Source organism: Aythya ferina, assembly GCF_964211825.1.
Source record: "Aythya ferina genome assembly, chromosome: 5".
Lineage (NCBI taxonomy): Eukaryota > Metazoa > Chordata > Aves > Anseriformes > Anatidae > Aythya > Aythya ferina.
The window spans coordinates 50,879,185-50,903,393 of NC_140301.1; the positions used below are offsets into that span (position 1 = coordinate 50,879,185).

General features: G+C 36.3%; 2 protein-coding genes across 9 annotated transcripts in view; one reads left to right on the forward strand and one right to left on the reverse strand.

Annotated features, from left to right (window-relative positions):
* ATG2B (autophagy related 2B) overlaps window positions 1-19,512 on the reverse strand; it is a 44,345-nt gene extending 24,833 nt beyond the window's left edge. The window contains exons 1-18 of one of the 4 annotated variants that reach the window (XM_084520708.1): window positions 19,214-19,512; window positions 15,498-15,660; window positions 13,550-13,702; window positions 12,501-12,603; window positions 11,452-11,614; window positions 10,792-10,971; window positions 8,783-8,879; window positions 7,725-7,907; window positions 6,940-7,094; window positions 6,027-6,138; window positions 5,607-5,868; window positions 4,517-4,667; window positions 3,881-3,973; window positions 3,520-3,708; window positions 3,059-3,332; window positions 2,210-2,312; window positions 976-1,168; window positions 708-850 (exon numbers count right to left, since the gene is read on the reverse strand). In XM_084520708.1, coding sequence (XP_084376834.1) covers window positions 708-850; window positions 976-1,168; window positions 2,210-2,312; window positions 3,059-3,332; window positions 3,520-3,708; window positions 3,881-3,973; window positions 4,517-4,667; window positions 5,607-5,868; window positions 6,027-6,138; window positions 6,940-7,094; window positions 7,725-7,907; window positions 8,783-8,879; window positions 10,792-10,971; window positions 11,452-11,614; window positions 12,501-12,603; window positions 13,550-13,702; window positions 15,498-15,660; window positions 19,214-19,375 — 2,879 coding nt within the window. In that variant the 5' untranslated portion in view covers window positions 19,376-19,512. Of the gene's footprint in view, window positions 1-707; window positions 851-975; window positions 1,169-2,209; window positions 2,313-3,058; window positions 3,333-3,519; window positions 3,709-3,880; window positions 3,974-4,516; window positions 4,668-5,606; window positions 5,869-6,026; window positions 6,139-6,939; window positions 7,095-7,720; window positions 7,908-8,782; window positions 8,880-10,791; window positions 10,972-11,432; window positions 11,615-12,500; window positions 12,604-13,549; window positions 13,703-15,497; window positions 15,661-18,628; window positions 18,648-19,213 lie in introns of those variants that run through there. The other 3 variants (XM_084520709.1, XM_084520710.1, XM_084520711.1) reach the window with 3 other exon arrangements.
* GSKIP (GSK3B interacting protein) lies at window positions 19,188-23,581 on the forward strand. 5 transcript variants are annotated; one of them, XM_084520714.1, is made up of 3 exons: window positions 19,188-19,327; window positions 20,785-21,043; window positions 21,679-23,581. In XM_084520714.1, exons 2-3 carry the CDS (start codon window positions 20,786-20,788, stop codon window positions 21,835-21,837), a joined length of 417 nt encoding a protein of 138 aa, XP_084376840.1. In that variant the 5' UTR covers window positions 19,188-19,327; window position 20,785; the 3' UTR covers window positions 21,838-23,581. The 5 variants fall into 5 exon arrangements, with proteins under 5 accessions (XP_084376840.1, XP_084376842.1, XP_084376844.1 ...); XM_084520716.1 differs by having other exon boundaries at window positions 19,195-19,312; XM_084520718.1 differs by lacking the exon at window positions 19,188-19,327 and adding an exon at window positions 19,779-19,943.
* Window positions 23,582-24,209: the final 628 nt, after the last annotated feature.

Genomic DNA, 24,209 nt, shown 5'->3' on the forward strand with positions numbered 1-24,209 from the left:
CCAAGGCCTCTATTAATAAAATGCATCTTGGATAAATAGGTTGGGGGGTAAGGAGGGGCAAATACCATTTTGACCACATCAATTTTTAAGCAAAGTTGCAAGAAACATTAATTTTAAGCAACTCTGTATCTAAAGATCTGTGACATTCAGTACAGAAGTACAGTAACAGAACCTGTACACTCAATAACCTGAACATTCAACAAAAGTTTCAGCTTTTCCACTTTGGAAGTAAAATAACAGCTATTCTAAACTAAAACAGATCAGTATGTCTCTTCATGTAGCTAATATGTAGCATAATGCTTACATGCTTATTTTTTTAATTGATTAAATCTAGTTGTTTTGTTTTTCTGCAGATTAGGAACAACTAACAGAAACACAGACTGGGATTCACTATTTCAGAAAGATTAGAGCAAAACTAGAAACTGTGAACAAAGATCTAAAAACATTTTTCACCAAAATCACGGGACTTAATTATGTTCACAAAATCTGCCAAATACTTTTTCAGCAGCTGACTGCTATGGCACTGATCAGGTATATGATAGTGTCCTTAATACTTGGAAGAGTATTTACAGAGCACTTTATATTCTTAGAAAACCACACAAATAAATACCCACTATAGCCATTTGTTCAATTGCTTTCACGAACAATAAACACAGAACTAAAAGTACAAGTAACAATAACTAAGCAAAAACAATTATCACACTTGCCTGTTGTAAAGTTTTTCGTAAAAGCTTTTGTTAGGTAATGTTAAGTGAATGTTTGGTAACATGAGTTCCAGTACATAATGAGAATTGTTAATTGTTTTATCTTGAAACTCTGTCATTTCAACTATATCTCCTGGCATCACCATCTGAAAGAAAAAAAAAAAAAAAACAGAGTCAGAAAAGGCATACAAAGTAGGAGATTGATTTTGATTTTTTATTTTTTTTTTTTTATCTACTGTAAGAATAACGCAGTAACAATATTTTATAGTACCTCTTCATTTTCAAACATGACCCTACGAGAAGAAAAAGGAGAAGGCTCTGGTCTTCTAATATCACAGACATCCTTCAAAGAATGAGGCCCTCCTTCTTCTTCCTCTTGAAAATTACCATCTCCTTCTTCCTCCTCAGCGGCTATCCTTTCCAGAATGGAGTGCACAGCCAGAGGGTTTATTTTCAATACAATCCTGATATTGGAGAAGTTATGCAAAACAAGCCATTAGAGATGCTCAGAATTTTTATATTGGTACCACAGTCATGTGTCCTACTCTACTAGCTAGCCAGTAAATACACATGGACTAAGCAGGTCAAAGATCAAAGATCTTTTATTAGACAGGAACATCTGTTAGGGGGAGTGATACTATTGAGAAAGATCACCAAACTTAGAGGCACAAGGTAATATAAAAAAAGAACCATTGCACCAAAAGGTTCAGGTCTGCTATTCTCAACTCTACCAAGTGACCATTAGATGACCAAAGAAAAAAATTAACGCTCTCCTAAAATAATGCTTATACTATTAGACCACCAGCAGCTGTTAAAAAAAAAAAAAAAAAAAGCTCTGCATGCTCTTTGCACACTGTATGTACACTGTTATAAAAAAAATTACTTGTACACAAGAAAACCATAGTGAAAATAATTCCATACAAAAATAATGTCCAAAAAGACACTGATTTTTGTGACAAAAATGTATGTGGCAAATTCTAAAACAACCTCTTTCAACAGCTTATTACTTGTCACAGCTGTTAGGTGATTCTGTTCGGTAACTGTAAGGTATTGAATTGCCTTACATGTGATATAGGCTGCAGTAATACAGTCATAATGCAAGTCTCTTTATTGTTCTTACAACTTTGTACCATCTTATTAGTATTTTAAGACAAAATGCAACTGAAATCTTTTTGTTGGTTGTCTGTATTCAGTCTTCACTGTAAAAGTAGGAGAAAATGTAAACCGATAAATAAGAATGGATAAAGTTTCAAGTCTCCAATCATCCACATTTCACTGAAATTTACTCAAATCTACCCAGAAACTTTTATACTTTAAAACCAACTTGCATTATTATAAATGCAGAAGTTTTAGAAGCTCTTTGGTTCTTTTCAAGAGTTATATGTTCTTACTTTGCAATTAATTTTAAAGCATTTGCCACATAGATGGTCTGCATTAAAATTCAAAAAACAACAGTTCTTCAAAAATCCAAACAACCCACACAGAAAAATAAAACATTATTTTACCGAGGCCAGTCGAAGTTATCTGATGATGTCATATCTCCATCTACACCACCAGACACTTGAAAAAATTTTATTGGTGCTTGTGCTTTATCTTCTTCAAACGAACCTGAAGAGAAAAAAAATTACAAAAAAAAAAAAAAAAAAGAAATTAACACACGAATAACAACTGCTAACTTTAGGTTGCTCACTCCTCAGGTTGGGGTCGAACAAGGCGCCTTTGAAACCAAAATGCTTTCACATTATCTTCTAGCTATCAAAAGTTTGAAAAACAGATGCTTCTAATGTATAGGTACCTGTATTTACATAGCATCACTAGATTTATGACAGCCCCTTAGAAGGTGCAAGGAATGACAAATCAGCAGAGAAGGCTGTAAATATAAAACAGTCTCAAGGACTTACTACTTTCAAAGCTATTAGAGGCATAAAAGTACTACAGTTTTCTCAATGGCAATTATTTAGGACATAATCAATCACTTCGTTTCCAGACTAGAATTGAGATTCCTCACTCATTTTGGGACAGAGATCCCAAAGATGTCCTAAAATGAAACAAATTGGTATGACAATATGACTGAAAATAACAGAAATAGTAGCTCAGGTCTCAAAAACAAGAAAGCAAACACTACACACACATCCATTACTCTCATCTCCCAACAGTATTACTTTGACTTATGCAGATATTTAGTACAGAACACAAGACTGCCGCAGAGATATCTGCTTCAAAATGCAGATGGAAAGGCATTCCTTCAAGAGGAAAAAAAGTCATGATTAATCCATAAAAAACTACCTTTGTCTCAACTGCATAATTTCTGGGAAAATATATAAAAAAAGAATACTTAAACGTAATATTCTTACCAGTTAGCTCTTTAAATGTAAGTTCTAATTTAACTTGTTCTGGAGTTGATCCTCCTATAAACTCAGTTTTAAATTCCATATCTGCAAATTCAAGATGAAGAATCTCCTTCTGAAGTGATTTCTTAAACCATGGTCCTCTTTCCTGATCTGACCGCAGGTCAGGTATTGGGAAGCGAACAGACAGATTTAATGCGGGGGCAGTGACTTGAACCGAAACTCTACAGTTTGCAGGAGTATGTGAATCATCCAGAAAAACTTCAGTAAATGCTTTATGCTAAAACAAAGTAAACAGAAAAAGTAAAAGAACTTACCACTGACTTCAGGTTTGTTATCAAGCATACAATCACTAAAATGAGATAGCCACTGTTCTTTATCAGAAGTTAAAAACAAAAATAAACAAAAAATAGACTATCCTGTCTTCCTGCTAAAAAAAAAAAAAAAAAAAAAAAAAATCAACTTACCAGGTTTATGTGCTTGTTGTAAGAAGTGTACATGTGAGATGCCATCATCTCCACTGTAGTTAGTTTTTGTGGTTGAAGTAAAGAATTTAATCTATCTACAATACTAATATCCAGCTCACAAAACACCGGACTTAACTTTATTTGTAACTCTGCTTTCTGTGGAATAGAACTGAGTCTCCCTTGACTACCCTGAAAAGAAAGAGAAAAAGCACTAAAATCCTTAAAAACGACATACTGAAACAAATTATAATAGCTGAGAGTTGAGGACTCTCAGTTGCACAAGGTACCTTTCTGTTAAAATGAACAGAATTAGACAAATGCTATTATGCAGAAACTTGGTGTTTGTAATCTCCCTCCTTACCTGAGGTCCTCTGTTATCTGAATGCTTATAATGAAGCTGAAGACAAGGCAGAGCATGAGAATCTTTTTCTTCTTCAGAATGAAACGTCAGCAGCTTTAGAATAAAAGAGTCAAAAATAATTAGTGGATAAGGAGGCCATAGGAAAATATATTTATGACATTTTACCTAGAACAGATAGCATGCAATCCTGGATTCAAGTCAGTGAACAGAGCCCTGGTCCATCCACTTACTCAATCCATTTGTTCAGTTACTTCTAATGATGCCCCTCATCATTAAAGAGCAACAAGCATCACCTAAAGAAGCCTTCCTATTGCGTAACTCCACAGGTTAGTTTTTGAAACAAAATCTTACTCTAATTCCCAAATTACATTAAGACTATTTTAAAGAGAGGTAAACTACCGAAATGTGGCTACTAAATACTGTTTTTGTCAGGAATGACAGCAGTCTGGTTTACCATTTGAGCTTACAATTAAAATATGAGATGTGTCTTAAAACCATAGCATTTATAAAACTTATAACTTAATAATTGTAACTAAGTTAAAATCTAACATTTTAAATCATACATTCCAAATTTCTTCTGGGGGTACTCCCTGCCTTTTTTTTTTTTTTTTTTTTTTTTAAATAAAAAAAGCATACCTCTGTATAGTGAGGCTGAATGGAATGAGAGTCAGTAGAGAAAAGGCATTCCAGTAACTCCATATCCCCAATGGATAAATCAGTACTGAAACTTCGAGAAGCAGACCTTTGTCTCTGTTCATATGACACTTTGATGCCAGTACCTATAAATCTGAATTATGAAAATTATGAATTACAGAAAGTAGCATGAAATAATAAAATTATGAAAAGTCAATCTTTAAACATATAAATGTTAAAAAAAAAAAAAAAGGATCACTACAAGCCTTTTAAAAAAATTGTTAAAACTGACAATTTTTTCTTTAAAAAGACGTTTCTCATTGTAGCTTTAGCAACAAAGATAAAGGATTTCACTTGTCATATGTGCAACAATGGTCAGTGTGGAGAAATTAATGAAGACCACTTCAGACATCTAACTTAAGGTATAATTCACATAAAGATGGGAATCCTTATATAAACAAGGAAAAAGTCAGGTGCCTAAGGAAGTCTAGCTTATATGCACAAGGTAAGAAAACACGTTTACACCCTTAAACATTCTGTATCACACACTGTACTGGGACAGTAAAAACTTCCAGGAAAAAAATTACTACCTGACTAACTGTAGGGTTTTTGTTAACTTTTTTTTTTTTTTCCACATTTCTTATCCCTACTAATACTATACTATTTAGCATTAAGTAAAAACCGAAGAAACAGAAATCCAAACAGAAATATCCAAACAGAAATTTCCAAACAGAAATCCCTCTATTGCAGTAAAGACGGTATTAAAAATACATCTGTTTCTAAAGAAATATTTTACTTAATGATCCTGATTCTGTAGCTTTCTTCAGTAAACTTTACCTAGATTAACTGATCAATCATAGAAAGGTGCTAGGTTTACTTTAGTGTTTATATTTTAGCTTCTTTTTTTATATTAAAAATACACCTTGGACAACAGGTGTCAAAATACAAGGCTATTTCGAAGTTAACAAACAAGTCCAATGCAATTCAATTAAGTGGCATTTCCAATGGAAATAAACTTCTTTATTTTATTCAAGTTTACTTAAGAGATAAATATATTTACTTAAATTAGATTTATTAACAAGCAAAGTTATACCTAAGGTGATCATGAGAACAAGCTTCTGCAAACACTTCTCGGAAAGACAGAAAATCTTCTGTTGCAAACTTGGCTGGCTCAATCTTTTCTATTCGGGCAAAGAAATCCCGAGCCATTGGTGTCAATGGGTTATGGTTCAGTGAACTTTCAGGTGGGGGTAAAGGGTCAATATGAAGTACAGACACTGAGAAAGTTCCCATTGCCAGTCTAAAAAGAAGCTCAGGTCTGGATTCATCCACAGAAACAGATCTGGATGGAATAGCTGAAATACAAAAGTTTGTCGATATAATTTTTCAGCAATAAAACATTCATAACATCATCTTTCTTTTGATTTTCATTTCTTTTTACCAAGTTGCTCCATTAACAATTTCTTTCCAGAACTATCTGGAGAGTAGAATGTAAGACAGCATTTTTACTCACATGTCCTTCTTAAGGAAGTCTGGTGAACCACATTGGCTGTAAGCGAAGAACCCCTTGGAGGTTGTAGCTCTTGTCTGTTACGGTCAAGAAAGTCACCCCAAGTTGGTTGAAGCTAAAACAAAAATATGCTACATCGTAAGTTTGCTAAATAGATGTTTGTATACTTATTTATTAGATAACATATAAACAGTAAGGCAAAGGAACATGGAGACATGCATAAACAATCAACAGCATGCTATTTCATGGCATTTTAACACTCAACTGCATGATGTAGATATGCTTTAGGCTACGTTTTTTAATTCTATAGTAGTCTTTATCCACGTATTTATAAAGCTGGATAAAGCTGCTCTCTCAATGAACATCTATTATCTTGTTTCTCTGTAAAAAGCATACATTGTCCATAGCTTTAATTAAGTAAAACGCTAGGCACCTAATATCTCCATCTTCCCCAAATCTGTTAACAGCATAGCTTTTGTTCTCTAGGAAATGAGTATAATGATTTTGTATTTTCATTGTCATTGCCAGCATAGTCCATGTTAAAACAAGACTCAGATATCAAATAGACAGTTGTGAAAAATCAAAGGGTCTTTCACAGATGACCATTGTTAATTTCTGAGGAATTTCAAAACAAGTACTTTCCATTTCCTGTCCTGGTAGCCAAACAAAAAAAACAACTTTCCAATACAGCTTCCATAGCTGACAAGGAATACTATCAGCTCTAAATAACTTCATGCCTCAAGACAGCTCTTAAACAATTTCAGGTCTATACACAGACAGAAGGATGCAAAATTGCGGTAACAGGAAGTGTTGACTAGTAACAGTTCTTGATATTGCAAAGAATATTTATCCAACCGTTTCACAGAAAAAATGTTGATTTCAAAGAGATTTTAAATGCAGTTAATACTATACATACCACTGTAGTGCTCAGCGGAGATCCTGCTGGTGTCGTTGTGTATGTACTAGTTAAAGACAAGTCTAGATCCATAGTAGGAGGGTCTCCAAGAGGTGGAAGAGAGGAAAGGCTGTGAGACATGTCCATGTCAGCCATCGAGAAAAAAACTTCTTCTTCTAGTAAGAAACAAGGATAATAAAGAGTTACTTTCTGAAGTAAAAAACTAACTTTATTTTTAATGGGAATGTATTTCTAAGTTCAGAAATCCAATGGCAAGGAAAAATAACCAGCTAAATATATTGTTCACAGAAGCTCCAGCTTCTCCTGACACTAAAACAAGTAGTACATACAGACAGAAATTACAAAAAAAAAATGCAAGAAAAATAAAATGTTAACCGTTCTGTTTTTACATTCAAATTGGCATAGTTTCTATAATTTCACACCTTTTTACAAATCAAAGTTTTCATTTTCATATTCTTACTGTTTTTTAATATTTAAACAAATAAAAATATTAGTGCAATGCAACTATTACTTTTCTCAACCATATTTTGAAAAGATACTACAGTTCACATGTATTTACAATGTTGCAAAATAACATATAGATTACTGAACACTTTTAAAGAAACACTGAATGAAATCCAGCCTAATACTGTGAGTTCATTTTTAGCAGTACAATTAGTAGCACTGAATAGTAGTATGTCAAAGTTCTTTTGATACTAAAATTACTAAGATTAAAAGATCAACACTCAATGTATGTAATTTTCACAACAGGTTATTTGCTACACTGCATCATCTTTTATACTTGCCACGACTAGAAGGAGTTCTGGCAGTCTCTGTCTCATAGAAGCTTTGTTCAGATGAGGCTCCTGCAGATAAAGACTCTTTTCTTAAATAACGTTTCAACTCCATCTGGATTCGATACTCATCTTCCTGCTTCATCGGTCGGTTCTTCCTATCTTTATTTGACAATTCTATCCTGCTTAGGCTCTCTAAATTAAGAAGACACAAAACTCACTGTTACTTCCTCACCAGTATCCCAAAGAAAATTAAAATCTGAATCTGAAAATTAACCAATTGTCATTGTTGTGTAGATTTATATGCATGTCTATCTGTAGATGCACACTCATCTGTTGTGTATCAGATGTATATATACACATTGGTTTGGGGATTTTATGCTTCCAAGATGGATTATTCTCTCTTTAGCATTACTTTCAAGTCTGAAGTAACTGTTTTAAGATCATATATGCAGATATGTTCACATATGGTATCACTGTATATTTCTGGGTCAGCTTTAGAGACTAATGGACACAATCCCTTGAAGATTTTACTATTAAGGAATTATTAAAATTTCAGGTTTGAAGATGATACAAATCAGAAACTATTTGTAATGTTTTTCCAGTTATCCAAAACCAATTAACAAGTCTAGTACAACAAAAATGCCAGCATCGTTAGAAGAGTATCAAGCATCTACCCAGTATTAAGTGTTTTCCGTGCCTGTCTCTAAAGCATAGGACACAGAACAAACTGGAACGCTTCAACCTAAACCCTCTGGTCAAACAGAAGCTGTAAGAACCAGAAATGTTCTGGCCTCCTGACTTTCTCCAACTTCCATTTCCCAATCTCTAGTCTTTAAAAATATATATATAAAAATAAAAAAATAATTACCTGCATTTTCATTACCAACAATCTGCAACTGAATAAAAATCGCATTATAGTAATACGCAGAGCATTTTGCTAAAAACGGATGAAAATTATTAATCTACCACCACAAACATTTTTTCCACTGAAGAAACTTGTTTATCTTACAAATTTTCGTTCCCGTCAACCTAAATACACATTTAACATTTACGGAACGCTCACTTGCCTGGTCCTGCAATAGCTGCTACCATGTCCAACAGAAGATGCACCTGCCTTGGTGACATAAACAGATGTACAGAGTCTATCTGTCCATCTACATCCAACTGCAAAAAAAAAGGACAAAAATTAATGAACACAATTTTTCTTGCGAAGTCTTTACTCAAATATTTTGATGATACATTTTGATGCTGTGAAGAATACAGCCATCCCAGCAATACTTTCGTTGTCCAACAGCTAGAACTTTAACAGTGTATTGCTTCTGATCTGTAGCTTGGCAAGATGAACAGACCTGTCTCACTGTTTAGTTGATTAAATTAAATACAGAATCACCTAGCAGGAAAATTCAAGAATACCATTTACATGCTAGTAGTTTTGCTTCTTTAATAATTTTAGAAGCAACCAGAAGTATACATTTAGTTTTTATGTACTAATTACAAAATACTGAAATCAGCTCCTTCTGAAGTAGATCTTGAAAACTGCAAAGGTTCTCTCTAGAATTTCTCTTCAGTGTACAGATTAACAGATTTAAATACTTTATTCCAAAAGAGCAGGATGATTTTAAAAGTCTAATTGTTTTAACATGGTATACCACAGAGTAAGCCACGTATCTTGTGAGAACAGCTCAAGCTAAATTTACATTAAGAACTGCTATAGATTTATTTTTCAGTTCTAGAATCCTATATTCATTATATTGGGTGTAGGTGGCAAAGCGTTGGTAGCAGGGTGTGCTGTAGGAATGGCCTCTGTGAGAAGAGGTCACGGGCTGTCCTGTGCTGGGCAGGGCTGGTTATAGCCAGCCCTGCACCAGACTCTCCTCAGGACACAGCTGAGCTCATCAGTGAAGCAGGTTTTCACCCCTGCAACAACATATTTAAGAAACAGCAAAATGCTATGTAGGCTGCAAGGAAAAAAAAACAGCTGTGAGAAACAATCCTGCAACACTGAAGGTCAGAGAAGAAGGACAGGGAGAAGGTGCTCCAGACACTGGAGCCAAGATGCCTTTGCAGCCCATGGAAGAAAACTCTAGTAGAACAGAATTTCCCTGCAATGGTTAATAGATTATTTTAAAATTGGAGACAAGGGGCATCTATTTATACAAATTTACTCATCTATTCACACCTTTAAAGAAAAGAAAAAAGAAAAAAAAAAACTTTATTTTCAACTGCTTTGTTTCCTGTATTTTTAGGTCAAAGTCAAAATATTATTTTAACTACTAGCATTTAAATATAGCATTATTATGTTATTGCTATAAATTTTAACATAAAATCTCAAAAGTAGAAACATTCACATGTTTTACAGTGCTGCAACCTAAGTAAGAATTTAAGGACTACTTGTAATTCTAGAGGTAATTATATCCTTTTACAGTGTTTTTAATCAGCCATTTCAGCATTCCATGCATACATAGGCAAAGTTAGTCATAGTGCTACAAGAAAAAGGATAAATGAATAGCAGCAGGAGTTTCATGAAAACAAAACAATTTCCTCAGGACTCAATGCCATACATAAATTCATTCCATCTCCAAGATACAAGAACCCTCCTTTAAGAGATTTCAATGCATTTCTTGTACTTCCAAATGTAATTTTAATTAACTGTCCTCCTGCAGTTCCTTCTACTGTTTGCTTTGCACAGAAATAGCAGGAGAATATCTAAGTAGTTAACGTGTTTACTTAAGAAAAAACAAGAGACCCACAAACCCACACTTATTTATAAGTTTAAAAACTGTATAATTGTTAGGGGATTTTTTTTTTTTAACAGATAACATATATTTTTTTTTTCTTTTTTTTTTATATTTTCCTTTTCTTTTTTCCTGTATTTTATGATATGTCCTGGGAAAATATCAGATATCCATTGTAAAGATGTTTTATTAGACATACACATTGGCTGCATTCAATACCAATCTAAAACAAAACCTAAGCTGATTCTTTTGAATGGTGAAAATCTCACCATTTTTATGTACAGTTAAAAAAAAAGTCCTACATAACCAATAATTTTAAAGACCAGGAAAGCTTGACTAACCTTAGCTCCAGGAAGTACTTCATTTTGCTTTAATGTTAGGCTCAGCTCCATTCTACCAATCAGCTTACTGATCTGTACAGGGTCAGAAGGAGTAATTTCTGGCAAGTTTCTTGTTAATTGCGGATGTGGCTCATAAGTGATTTTTGGGTTCCAGCTAGGTGAAAGCTTTGGCTCAGTTGCCTTAAAATGTTACAGAGATAGGAATTAGAATATATGGCATTTCTTATCAAGAGATGTAAACATGCACTTCAGATAAGCTTATCACACAAATGATAATTTCACACAAATATAAATTTGATAGTGGTATTAAAAAAACACATTAATAACCATGAAGAAACAAGGCACATGAAAATCTGAAACATTAGGCCATCACAAAAAAATGGAGCAAATTTCCACAGAATAGCAAGTTATAGAGGACTTCCACACATTAAACTTGCAAACCGATTCCAGTACAATACATTCTGAATTTTACTCAGTAATAAAGTCTCTATTTCCTTCCCCCTTGTCAAAAATCAACAGAAGTGTTTATGAACGTTAGCAAATACAGATGCAAGTAAAAGTTCAATTTCTATATCCTTTAGAATGAATCTAATACATCAGTGTAACAATATATTCTATGCTTCATCACTTTACATTCTTACATAATGCATTTTATTTTACCAGCTGTGTAGCTGAACACACTGGGGAGGACTTTGTTGATGCGGGAAACTCATCCCAGAAGAAAGAGACACCTGAGAGCTGAAGTAACTTGTGAGCAAAAGCTGTGGGCTGATGTACATTAATTCCAGAGCACTCATCAGCAGTTTCATCACAGTACATAGTTCTGGGAGACAAAAGCAAGGAAATAAAGATGGTAGGAGCATGCAAATTTTTACCTTTATTGTGCCATTTAGCCTCTAAGTTTGTACATGCTCTCTCCCTCTTCAGACTATTTACAATGCCGTAGACTGTCCTGAAAGGAGAAACCACCACTCTCTGGGAATGGGTGGAAACCTTCAATTTTCTACAGGACAATTGCAACATGCTTCTAGTGTAAATATATCCTGGTGTATTACCCTTGTACTTATGTCTAATCTGACTGTAAAATGAAGGAGTCTGCCCATCACTGTTTCCACTCGGACATATGTAACTCTTGCTTCAGAATCCTGTTTTTTGGAAAATATATCATCTAATATTTTTATGTTGTCTACAAGCACTATTTGAAAGTAATATTCAGTGTCAGTATTAAATTTGAATATTGAGAAAATGTATTCCAGTCCCATAAATTTTTGGTGCAAGTCTCCACATAAGAGAATCTGCAGTGGAAAAATACATCTGACTTTCCATAAATAAGATGTATCAAATATCAAAACAGCATGCTATTTATCCCTTTTGAGTAAGAGGTGGCCTGATTTGCCAATAATATCAAATGACTTTGGAGCTTCTGAGAGACATTTTTCATTAATTGTGGAAGTGGTCATTACCTTGTCTTTCGAAAAGTCTAGATCTCTTCTAATTTGATGATTAAATATTGTGCAGTTATAGTTCAGTGGAGAAACTGCTCCCTTGCTCTATAAAAGAGGTAGCCTTAACAGGGCTACTCGAGATCTAGTGTCTAACTGTATATAAATATGTGTTTATGTGCACATGGTAAAATACTTTGTACAAGATGCAGCAAAAAAGTCTTGAAAAAAATATAACTACAGATAGATTTTTCTGAAAGTCTTTACCTTTCAATTCGAATTTCAAGTGCGGTTCCACTTTTAGAGTTTTCTGGCACATGTTCAACTCGCAAAACAGTATCTAAAAAGGTAACTTTCACTCTTCGTAGAACTTAAATGAGAAAATTAAAAGACAGCAAGCACTTAAGTCACTTTACTCAGTAACAACTTTTATAAACCAAATGAAAGGCCATTTTCAATTGGCAAAGTTCTCAATATTTATTTCAGTGAAAACAAATTGCCATTAAGTTTAATAAAGTAACAAGATGTCAAGTGACGATATGAAGTACTACTAAATGTCTAGTATGTACAACCACACCATGAAATGGACTGTAATGGACTTGAGCAAACAGCAACTCAAACCAAGTTGTTCTATGGCTCAACGTGGATGACCCTTAAAACATCTGCTGCATTGCACACCATGTCTCAACTCCTAAACATTGCTATAAGGCACCATGGGTCTTTATCTGTATACTTCTATTTCTAGATCTGATTTTAAATGTTTCCCTTAGCTCAGACATTCCAGCACAAGGCTCTCTATTCCATCACGTGGTCATAAACACTTATTTTCTTCCACTTCAACAACAGCAAGCATAGTTTCTAAAGTATATCTAGCAACATGGTGTGATCCTTGACATACACATCCTAACAAGTCAGCTTTGTGTAAAACAAGTTGAAAAAACATTCTGATTTTCTTCAAAAGCATCAACACTTAGAACAGTAAGTTTGCATGATGTACTAAAACTGGTACCTCCGCAAGTAAGGCACCTCACCAATCATTCACGCACAGATTTACCTCAGTTTGTTCTGGTGTAAACAATGGCCAATTTGGCCCCGAAGAAGGGCTCATTCTGTCGACTGAAGTATGCATACACACATTTTTAAGCATATTCCCCACACACACACCTTGAATACAGGAGCTATTGTCCTGTCTGCCTGTTTACAAGTATAAAGTGAAGATTTGCGAGGAAAGTTAGGGCAAACGAGATGCCATTTTGCAGAACTGACATACAACAAAAACTGTGATGTTCACTCAGACCTCAATAATGAATTCATACCTGTTTCAATAGTTTCTGCAAATTTCTCAAGTCCTTCAAAAGGTTGGGATCCTTCTCCTTGTTCATCTGTCAATTTTTGGCTAAGACACTCTTTTGCAAGCTGCATACTACTGGTCATAAAACTTGACCAATACATAGGTTCAGACCCCGATGCTGTAAAGTAAGAGAAGTCTTAATAAATTTGTCTGTGAACATTTTGAAACAATGAAGACAAAATGAAATAAGTAATACATTTTGGACAACAATAAAATAGTTTCAACAACTTGGTAAGAAGTCATACCTAAAAACAAATTTAGTCATGATCTGTCTTTATGAGATACACTATTTTTAAATTACTTTAATCTTTTTAAACTGCACTGGTGAGATTCTGGTATTTGAAAGGATGAAAGCACTGTTCAAATTAACCAATCTTCAGCATTGCTTTAAGTAAATAATTTCACTCTAAAGTTTAATGCACTGGTATGATTTTGCAGGCATAATCAGCAAAATGAAATAAGAGAAATAACTTTGTTTTTAAGAATTATTTTTGGGTTTCCTACTCCATTTGAAACACACCCTGGATGATGGAGGACTTAACAAGGTTTAAAATGTTATCTTAGCATGTTAATTTAAACATGTTTAAATGTCTAATGCAGACCTGACCTAGTAACTATAAAATAATAAAACAGCATTCCAAGAGCACAGCATGTGTTAAACTGAACCATTTTTTTTAGCAGATAGATTAACTTAATTGAAACTCTATCAGCTAACACCAAGCCTTTTGTGAGCAAACACTATAAATCTAGATTAGAAAAGGTAATAAACTTCAAACATAACACTCCAGTACAGGAAACAAACAGTACAACAAGCACAAATGCAAACATATTAAATGGACAAAACATTCCAGCTTAGCAATCAAATAAAACCAGCACTGTTGATCAAATAGGTTTATTTGTTCACTTTCATTCATTTATTTCTTTCTCCTTATACTACCATTCTTTCAAAGAAATAATCTTAACTGGGAAAGTAAGACTGCTCAAAATTTAGTTCCAGTCAAACAAACAAGAATGAAATGGAGAAAATGTGTTACTTAAAGTAACCTGTGAAAGATGGAGAATAGATTTATGCATTTTTCCATTTATGAAAAGAAATATAGAATAATCAAGGAAAAAATATTGGAAGAAAATATTTTTTTTCCACCTTCTTTACACTATAAAAAGGAAAACAAATTAAAATCCTTCAAACATTCATGCTTTAATTTCCACAAATTAAAAATGCACAGGGATGTCCCACACATGCTATAATAGTAAGTGTTAACAGATTTTCTGGGGGTTTCAGAGTCACTAAAAATTTATCACCAGAATAATCAAAACTAGATCATCTAGATTTGTATGAATATAGACAAACCAGAAGAGCTCAAACAATGCTCTCAGAATTATAACCAAAGCTAATAAGTATTTACAGTAATTATTTCAGACTGTGATAGCAATTAAAATGTATCTGTTATCCAAATATACACACTACATGCAGATTCTGCTATGAAGTTGCTGAAGAAAGCCAGTACCTCACTGAACCCCCTCCTCATAGTCTCACACTGTTGTGTTCTTCTCCTGCCACGTAACAGCCAAGGTCCACATCTACTAATGCTGACTAACAGCACTTGGCACACAATAACCAAAAAAACTAGCTAACAGAAACTCCCTACCATGCTGCACTGTTTCATTTCAAATATGCCTGAAGCTGTTTGGAAGAAAAGATACATCAGTATTATAAACATTGTAAGTTATTTAATACAACAAACAATTAGGAAACACTTGACAGTTTCTTTACAACATTCCCTATTGTTAATGTATGTAAATTAAAGTAACACTTTAAATAATGCTAAGAACTGACTAAAGCAGGTGCAGCCTTTTTCCCTCTGAAAAACTGTGAAGTCTCCTTTTCAAAAATGAAAAAATAACAAGCCTACCAAGCCTTGGTCTTGGCCTGAAGACCATCTCTAATCCTTTTACTTCCAACGCACAGTTATCCTGTAGCAACGATCCCCATGGAACAGATAAAGAAATTGACTGGATAAAACCATCTGTGACTTCCAGAGGTGCATCTGCAGACTCCAGGATCTCATTAAGACACTAGGAGAGAATCAAGAAAAAAAAATCAGCATAATAACAACAATAATGCATATATATGCGTGTGTATGTAAGAAAACATTGATCTATTAGAAAAGGAATTAGAGAAACAATAAACCAGCTGTTTCCAAGTATTTTGATTCCATCATAATTTGTTTCCATTCACTACTGAGCTTTCAACATAATACAGTTTTATCTGTGGCTAGCTATGTAACCTGTATTTTTACACCATATCAACAACTTCTGCTATCCTACTGTTATAAACACCACAATACTAATACAGGTTCATCTGTTCTTTTTCTACCAATACTGGAAGACCAATTTCTAGCAATATTAAGACTAAAAACACGGTAAGTACCTGGTTTCTGTGGCAAGCCTATTTCACAAGACAAATTTTAATGTAACACTCATTTGACCCTTCCCTGCAACAATGGAACAACACAACCAAGTAATCATCTCTTGCTTCATACCATACTTGCCATTTCTAAATTAGATTTTATTGTGTTCAAAGTCATGTTCAGCACTAATTTAAAATTACAAAAATTGAAACTCAGTTGACAATCCAATATTCAACAGAAACTGTTTCATTAATCGAGTCCTTTATAATGACATTATAAGCAAAACTCCAGTCAATCAAGTTCCCATAAGTATCACAAAGAGTGAAATTGATGACAGAAATGGAAGCTCTGAAGCAGTAATTAAGGATTTTGAAGTTTTCTGTAATCCTCAGAAAGGTCGTTTTGCACCATAGTGATTTCATTACAACTATACAGTCCAAAAAAGCCCTTTTTCAAACCAAACACATTTTCCCCATCTATACAAAGAAGGCAGCCCCCTGTTTGCACTAATTCAAATGTTCAGTAATTCCAATTTTCACTAAATAAGAACTATCTAGGCTGCTCTAATAAAATAAACACAATCTCTCACATCAAACTTGGTGAGTGTAACTTTCTGATGTACCCAAGACACTACTGAAGACTGCAGCTGTAGTATTACGAAATAGCATTCTACAGACAAACGTGTGGTTTCAACCTTCCTGTCTTGAACACAAACTTTGATTTTACCTCAAAAAAGTATAAATTCAATATGTTAAAAAAATAAGGAATTAAAAGATGCTTTCAGTTTTTATTTATTTTTAAAATGCTGTTCTATCATCTCTATAGGATGATTTAAAACTAAACTGAACAAAAACTTCGGAAAATTAGTTTTTTTTCATTCGTAAGTCTCCAGTTGTAACTGTCACTTTGTGTTAACTTGTTCTATACTCTCAGTAAATTTGCTTTTAGAATTTTGTCTACTTGTATGCTTTTCTAGTTCCTGTTCCAAAGTCCACTCAAGCAGTAGAAAAAGACACCAACTTAAAAACAGAACTTGAAACAGTTCTGTCAGGGAAGTTTTTAATAATCAAATAATGAAGATTCAAAGACATTAAAATGTTATTTTGAATTAAATGTAATATTTATAGATGTGGCAGTAGCATAAGATAAAGCAAGAAGTAATTATTTGGTATGAAAAAAGAATCAGTGTTATTTTCAAATCAGGTTAAATTACTTGAACCTTTACAAATTAATTTGCTATAAAAGGAAGTAAGCTAGTTATTAAAATGAATTTTGAATAAATCTGACCTCAAAACTTTTTGCTAGCAAGATACACTACAACAAAAATTATTAAATACATTCCTTATTACTTTGAAATAGAAATTTACTATCTAAAAGACAAGAAAAATCAGGCATTTTTATACCTGTTGTGCCTAGAAAGCACTACTTAGAGCATTCTAAGCAAGATTTTAAAACTGAAGCACAGCCTTCGCATCAGGACTTTTTCCCATGTTTGACTGAAAGTATGCAGCTGGAATCACAGCAATACTACCTGCTAAAATACTATTCAGTGTGCACTAACATTCAACCACAAATAACGTGGGATACATTCTGATTTTTCTCAACAGTCCAGGCAGCAAGGGTGTTATGGCAATAGCCCCAGGTATTTCTATCTGTAGAAACTGTAAACACATGTACATCTTACTGCATATTAAGATGAACAAATGTATCCACAAAAATGGATGAGATAATACGCAAAACTACAGTCATCCTGGTGATTCGCTGAGAACAAGCTTACAACAACTAGAGGAAAAAAAGGGGCTGTAGTACTTCTGTGACATCTGTTTTGCAATCTGTCATACACGAGAGTCACGTGCAGAGAACCTCAAACATGTCATTCATTGTTTACAAGTCAGAAAGAAAAATGTTGATCTACAAATGCGAAAGATAACCTAAGCCTTAGTGTACAGACACTTAATCACTCTGTATCCATAATTAAGTATTCATTTACTATTGTCTATAACTGCCTCTATTTCAAAATACTTGTATTTCAAATAATGTCACTTTGACTAGTGAGGACTGCCGTGACACCCACTAGAGGGCATAATAACTCAAAGCCTAACAGCCTTACTGCCAGCCACAGAAAACAAGATGTGGACAACACTGAAAAGGAAGAAAACAACAACTCCCAACACTAAAACCCTGGTAATTTTGAGCATTTCTACAAATGTCTGTCCCCTGCCACTTTCCAACATACTTGTACATATACAACAGGAAAATCATTATCTGAAAATATCATTCACAAGCATTTTAAAATGAACCCAGAGCACAGTATTGTAAAAACGTGTTTTGTCAGTAGCTTGTAAAGCATTAAGCCTGCATAGTTAATCATCCATGCTACTTTTAAAGTCAGTGACTGACCCACAGAAGCACTTAAAGCTCCTCATGACACTCACTTGACTGGCAGGTGGAATGCAGTGCCATTGGTAATTAACCCAAGAAACTTTACAAAACACTACATGGACACAGACTTCTGAATAACTACAGTAGGGTACAAGTGTTTGTATGTGTACAGACACATACATACGTATATATAAATATATACAGAACAGGGCTGAAAAAAACTTCTGTTGGTTCAAAGCAACGCAGCCCACCTGCTAACTCAGCTAAAAGCAGCTTCCCATTTCTTGTCAACACATACTGTCATCATTTCCAAGCCTAGGCTGTGGAGATCCCTAAGAACAGTCCCTGAAGTCCAGCACAACACTGCCAGAAAGAACTAAGGGCCTCCCTGCTGAAGACAAAGCAGAGATAGAACAGGGATCACTATGTGTTTTTATCGTCTCGAGCAGTAGTCAGTAAACAGGATTCTCAGGAACTACAGCAACAATTTCCAATGGTCTGGGCAGCACTGGCTCCTTCTCCCTGAGAAGTCAGCAACTCCTGCCTTCTTTCACTTAAACTGCAAACACCTCTTTTCTCATCCATAATCAAAACCAAACAACAAAACCAAGCCATAGCCAGAAAAATATATCCGTAATAAATGCCCAGATTATTTTTTTTTCAAGTGTTCGCACATCAGAGGAGAGCTCCCTGGATGAGACGCTAATTATGGCTCTAACTTTTTACATAAGGAGGCCGGGTACTGAAAACGAAGTGGGTGGCAGCCGGGGGCAGGCGATCAGCTGGTCCCTCAGCCGCAGCAGGAGCCGAGGGGGCGAAGCGCCGGCATCTCTTACCCACTTATCCAGGGGGACCTGCGTCAGGGAGCCGGTGCCCTGGTAGAGATCCAGGCTGAGCTGCTCCAGGCTGAGCTTCTCCTGCAAGAAGTGGCCCAGGTACCTCTGCAGCAGGTACCTGCAGGCCCTCTTCTTGATGGACTCCGAGAAAGGCCACGGCATGGCGGCGGCGCGCTGGGGGCCGGGCAGCGGGACGGGGCGGCCGGATACAGAGAAGGGGGCGAGCGGCAGCCGCCGGGCCCGGCCTCGCCCCTCAGCGCTGGCTCCCGCAGGGGCTCCCCGCGGCCAGGCACGGCCGGAGGGGCGGCACCGCCTGCCCTCAGGCAGGTAGCTCCATCCTCACGCCGCCGCCGCCGCCATCTTCTCGGCGCCCCGCGAGCGGCGCAGGGGGGGGACGGCGGCGCCGCGGGGCGCGGCCAGGAAAAGGGCTGGGGGGGCGCCCCCTGTCAGCTCTCCGCTGCCGTGCCGAGCCGGGCCGTGCCGGGCCGAGCCGGGCCGATGCGGGCTGTTTGTTTGTCGCCTTCCTTCCCGCTTCGCCCCCCCCCGCTCCGCCGAGCGCTGTGCCCGGCCCCCTGACGTCCGCGAGGAAATGGCGTCCCCGGCGGAGGAGGCGGGGGCGGAAGCGGCCGCGGGAGGCGGTGGAGCCGGGGCCGGGGCCGGCTCTGGCTCTGCGGGGAGCGGCCCCGGGGCGAGCGGGGCGAGCGCTCTTCGGTGCCGGGCACCCGCGCCGGTAGGTGGGTGGGTGGGTGGGCTGCCTGCCGGGAGGCGGCTGCCCGCTCCTCTCCGTGCGACGCGAACCTGCCCTGAGCGGCCCTCCCTCGGAGCCGCCGGGCTTCGGGGGCTGCCTAAGCCTGGGCTGGGTCCGCGTGCGGGCGCCGGGTGGGTTTGTGAGGCAGCGACGGAGGTGGTGGGGTGCTGCGAGGGGTTTGTTCCTGCTGGGGCTGCGCTGCAGGGCTCGGGCAGGTTCCCCGGGGTGTGGGGTAGTGCCGGGGCCGGCTCTTTGTGGTAGCAGGCCGGCTGTGTGTGTCGTACTGGCTTTTACTGCGTAAAAAACAAGGGAATGGCGGTTTAGTGCAGCAAAACAAAAACCTTGTTCTTAATCTGTCCTCATAACCTTTGATAACCCATTTAGTTCACAGACGCTTGGAAATCTGTATTAAATTCATCAATAACAGTGATGAATTATTCGCTAATAGACTACGTTCACCAATTTTCAGCAGCTGTTAATTGCAGTTTTTGCTGGCATCACTTGGCTTTCTTAGTGCATTCTGGATCAGCGAAGTGCAGAGCTAGCTGCTGCTGAATCATAACAGAGCCTTACACAACTCACTGCCAATTGCCTGTGTGTGAAGCAGCAGCTCCTGTGGTAGCTCCTGGGTGCTGGCAGGAACAAAACAGCAAGGTTTGGAGTTCTCTGGGCTGTCTCGAGTTGCCAAATTCACTGAGTCTCCTCTTTTACTTTTTCGGACAGTGGTAAATATGCCTGCTTAAGATACTCCTTTAGTTTTGTGTTATTAATGTCATACATTGAGTGTAGCGGTATAATCTAAAATGCATGTTTCCATATGCAGAATGGAGACTGACTGCAATCCTATGGAGTCTCCCAGTAATACAGGATTTGAAGAGGATTCTGATTATACAGACTTTGAAGGAACAGATGTGAAAGATATGAGACTAGAAGCCGAAGCTGTTGTGAATGATGTTCTTTTTGCTGTCAGCAACATGTTTGTCTCAAAAACACTTCCATGTGCAGAGGATGTGGCGTATATCAATGTGGAAACCAGGGAAAGGAACAGGTACTGCCTGGAGCTCACTGAAGCAGGACTCAGGGTAAACTAATTTGTTTATAATTTCTTATGCCTCTTTGTTTTGAGTAATGATCTTGTTCAAAACGTGCCTAGAGAGATACTTCAGTGGCACCAAAATAACACACACATTTATCTTGTACTTTTATGAAAACCTGTTTTACATGTTTCCCTAGAAAGGGGAACTTCAGTTACTTCAAACAAAGCAAGAAGATAACTTGATGGAAAAACAGGCATTTTTGTATAGACATCTACAAAATGATGAAGACTGAATTAGCCAATGGACATATTTATTATAGGCATAACACTCTGGGTTTCTCAGGTACCCAGATAAATCATTAACACAATATGTATACAACTCCATTTTGTACCATTTATAGTGTTTGTGAGAATCTTACATAGATGTAAGACTTCTTTTCAAAAGTGACAGTGACAGTTTTTACTAATATTTTGAGTTTTGGAACAAAGTATTTGAAACAGCCTAAATACTGTATTACCGGTAGGCCCCGCAGTAGAAAGCACAGACTGCAATTTAAATCAAGTATCTTGTTTGCATATTACTGTACAGCCTGACTGGAAAACTTAAACTTTGTGGTATCTATTTCCCATTGCAAAGTGATCCTAATCACAAAAAATTAACCAATGATTTCTTTGTTACAGATAGTAGCTTATGATTTTGATCAGACTGATGACAGTTTGCAGACACCGTACCACGAAACTGTCTACTCCTTATTGGACTCTCTCAGCCCTGCATATCGAGAGGTGTTTGGAAATGCATTACTACAAAGACTAGAAGCTTTGAAGAAAGATCAGTCATGATTTACCCTGAAGTGAAGAAGATCTAATACTAGAAGGAATTCTTAGTATGAGGCACTGCAATCTTTCGTACAAACACAGCCACAAACATCTTAAGCTCAATTTCTTGCATTAACATCTGCTATATACTAGTACTGATCTATAGCATTTTGCTTCAGAGGATTTGTGCATATCACAGTGCTATTGATAAACTGTAAAACTACTAAACTTATTTTTTCTTTTTGCTGAAGGTGAGCAAATAACTTGCTTCTCACAACATTTAAAAAAATTTGTTCTCTTCAAAATGTTACTATCCAAAACGCTTGAAAATACGTAGAGACTGAATATTACAGAGGCAAGTAGTAATCTCTTTTTGGCGTATGCTTACTGATCATTGTCATATATGCTTTTTAAAATAGAAGTTAACTGTCTAATTAACATCTAGTAATTGCAATTGATTGGGTAGAACAGGCAATTATTTTCAGTTTAAAACAGATCTTTTTTGCATAGAATAGAATTTCAGCTTGATTTGCTGTGCATAAATCTGAAAATTCTAAGCTTCAGTAGCAAGAAAGATGACTTTTGAACAGTTGAGTGTTGATTATATAATAACAGCACCTGAGTTAAAAGGAAAGCTCGGTATTGTTTGATCTGTCTGTGTCTGTGTCAACTAACACACTCCAAAGAGTGAATGAGATGTACTGCTACTATATGAATGTATTGTCTGAATTGCAAATGAGCTAAGCACAGAAGTAAATTCAGATGTAACAGGCTACATTCCCTAAAGACGGTGTTATATATGATATATATGTATGTATGCTATATTGTAACTGGTTGGAAGGTTTGAAAGACATTTTAGCCTGTTTACTGTTCTGAATGTCTGTTTACATGATGTACAGGATATACCCAAGAGTATTTTTGCTTCAGCCTTTACTTTCTATAATACAGTACTTTGGTACTCCTGTTTTTCAACTTTTCTCCCTCGATTGTACAGCATCCTCTCCTAATGAATAATGAGTAAGCACTGTAATGTTACTTGCATTGTATTGGTTTGAAACCAAAGGTTGTATGAAATTTGCTAAGGCTAATACAAGCTGGAAGGTGTAACTTGTATTTTCTACTTTAAAAATGATATAAATCTCTTTATAAATCTATTGTATTGCTGTAACTTTTCAAGTACGTATTGAATGGTAGACTTTTTTTAAAAAGATACTGTTGGCTAGAAATACTAGAACTTCTAATCTAGCATTTTGTGACTGTCATACTTTTTGTATTCTTGTATTACTCAGTATTTGTGCATCTTAATTTATTCTGCCATGTTTAGGTGCTAAGTATATGCAGTAGCTTTCTTGGAGTCACACTTAACAAATACATCAGTTCCAGTGATTTCAGTAGACCTATATTGGCTTACACCTGCTGAAGAATAATCTAATTAGAGAGGCCGCATAGAGCTTTTATAATAGCTTTGGGGTAGTGATGTTATAACTATGACTGATGAGACAACTGCAGTCAGTGCTTCTGTTTTCTAGAGCTTGATTTCTTTATCTTGTTAGGTTGACACTTGGGATGTTAATCCTTTGCTCCAGGGTATGAATCTATGCTCTAAAAATTGTTCATAGGCTCTCTTTTGCACACAGGTCTGTGGCACGTGGTTAGTCCTCTGTGAGGAGAATGTACTTTACTGAATTTATATTTGAATATTTTCCCTTGCAATTAATTTACTTGTTCTATTTAAACGAGTAAAGCATTAAACAAATGCAAACACCAATGTGTTGTAGCTTTCTTGGGAGGGGAGAGGGGATGTGAACAACCAAAGTTATTCTTTCCTTAAACACTTGTTAACAATCTAATATTTAAGAACTATTTCCAAAATACCTCTGGCTGCAAACTTGTATCCACTGAACCTGTCATGCAAAGATATGGTAGGTGACTGTAGAGGGACTTGGAAAGGAGGCATGACAAATACAAGTGGAAAAAAATGACAAAGATAATGTTACATTGCCAAGAACTTTTTCATAGACATATTTAAAATGCTTTGTCATTTCAAGTGCTTATTATAAACATAAGCTGAGAAATACTTCTAAAACATATGGTTTGTAGGTGTTACCAGAATAAATTTATGTTATTTCTTGTACTGAACTATTAACGTCAAAAGGGGAGAGCTATGTTATTCCACAATTTCTTATTCTGGGTTTATGAGTAACGCGTTCTCTGGTCCTTATACTTAAAATTGTTGCTTGAAGGGAGCTTATTTGAAGCATTCACAGTGAACAATTTTAATAGGTCTCCTTAGACCAGTTCATTGTAATTTTTTGAAACTGAATAAATGCTGCTCGGCCTAGTGCACCTTTCCAGAACATTTAAGATTATGCGTTATCATTGGAAGAACGATCATT

Excerpts from the sequence above, each read along its gene's own strand:
- GSKIP (XM_084520714.1), top strand. The coding sequence starts at position 20,786 with ATGGAGACTGACTGCAATCCTATGGAGTCTCCCAGTAATACAGGATTT. Across the intron at positions 21,044-21,678 it reads TCACTGAAGCAGGACTCAGG|ATAGTAGCTTATGATTTTGA; the intron begins GTAAACTAATTT and ends TCTTTGTTACAG.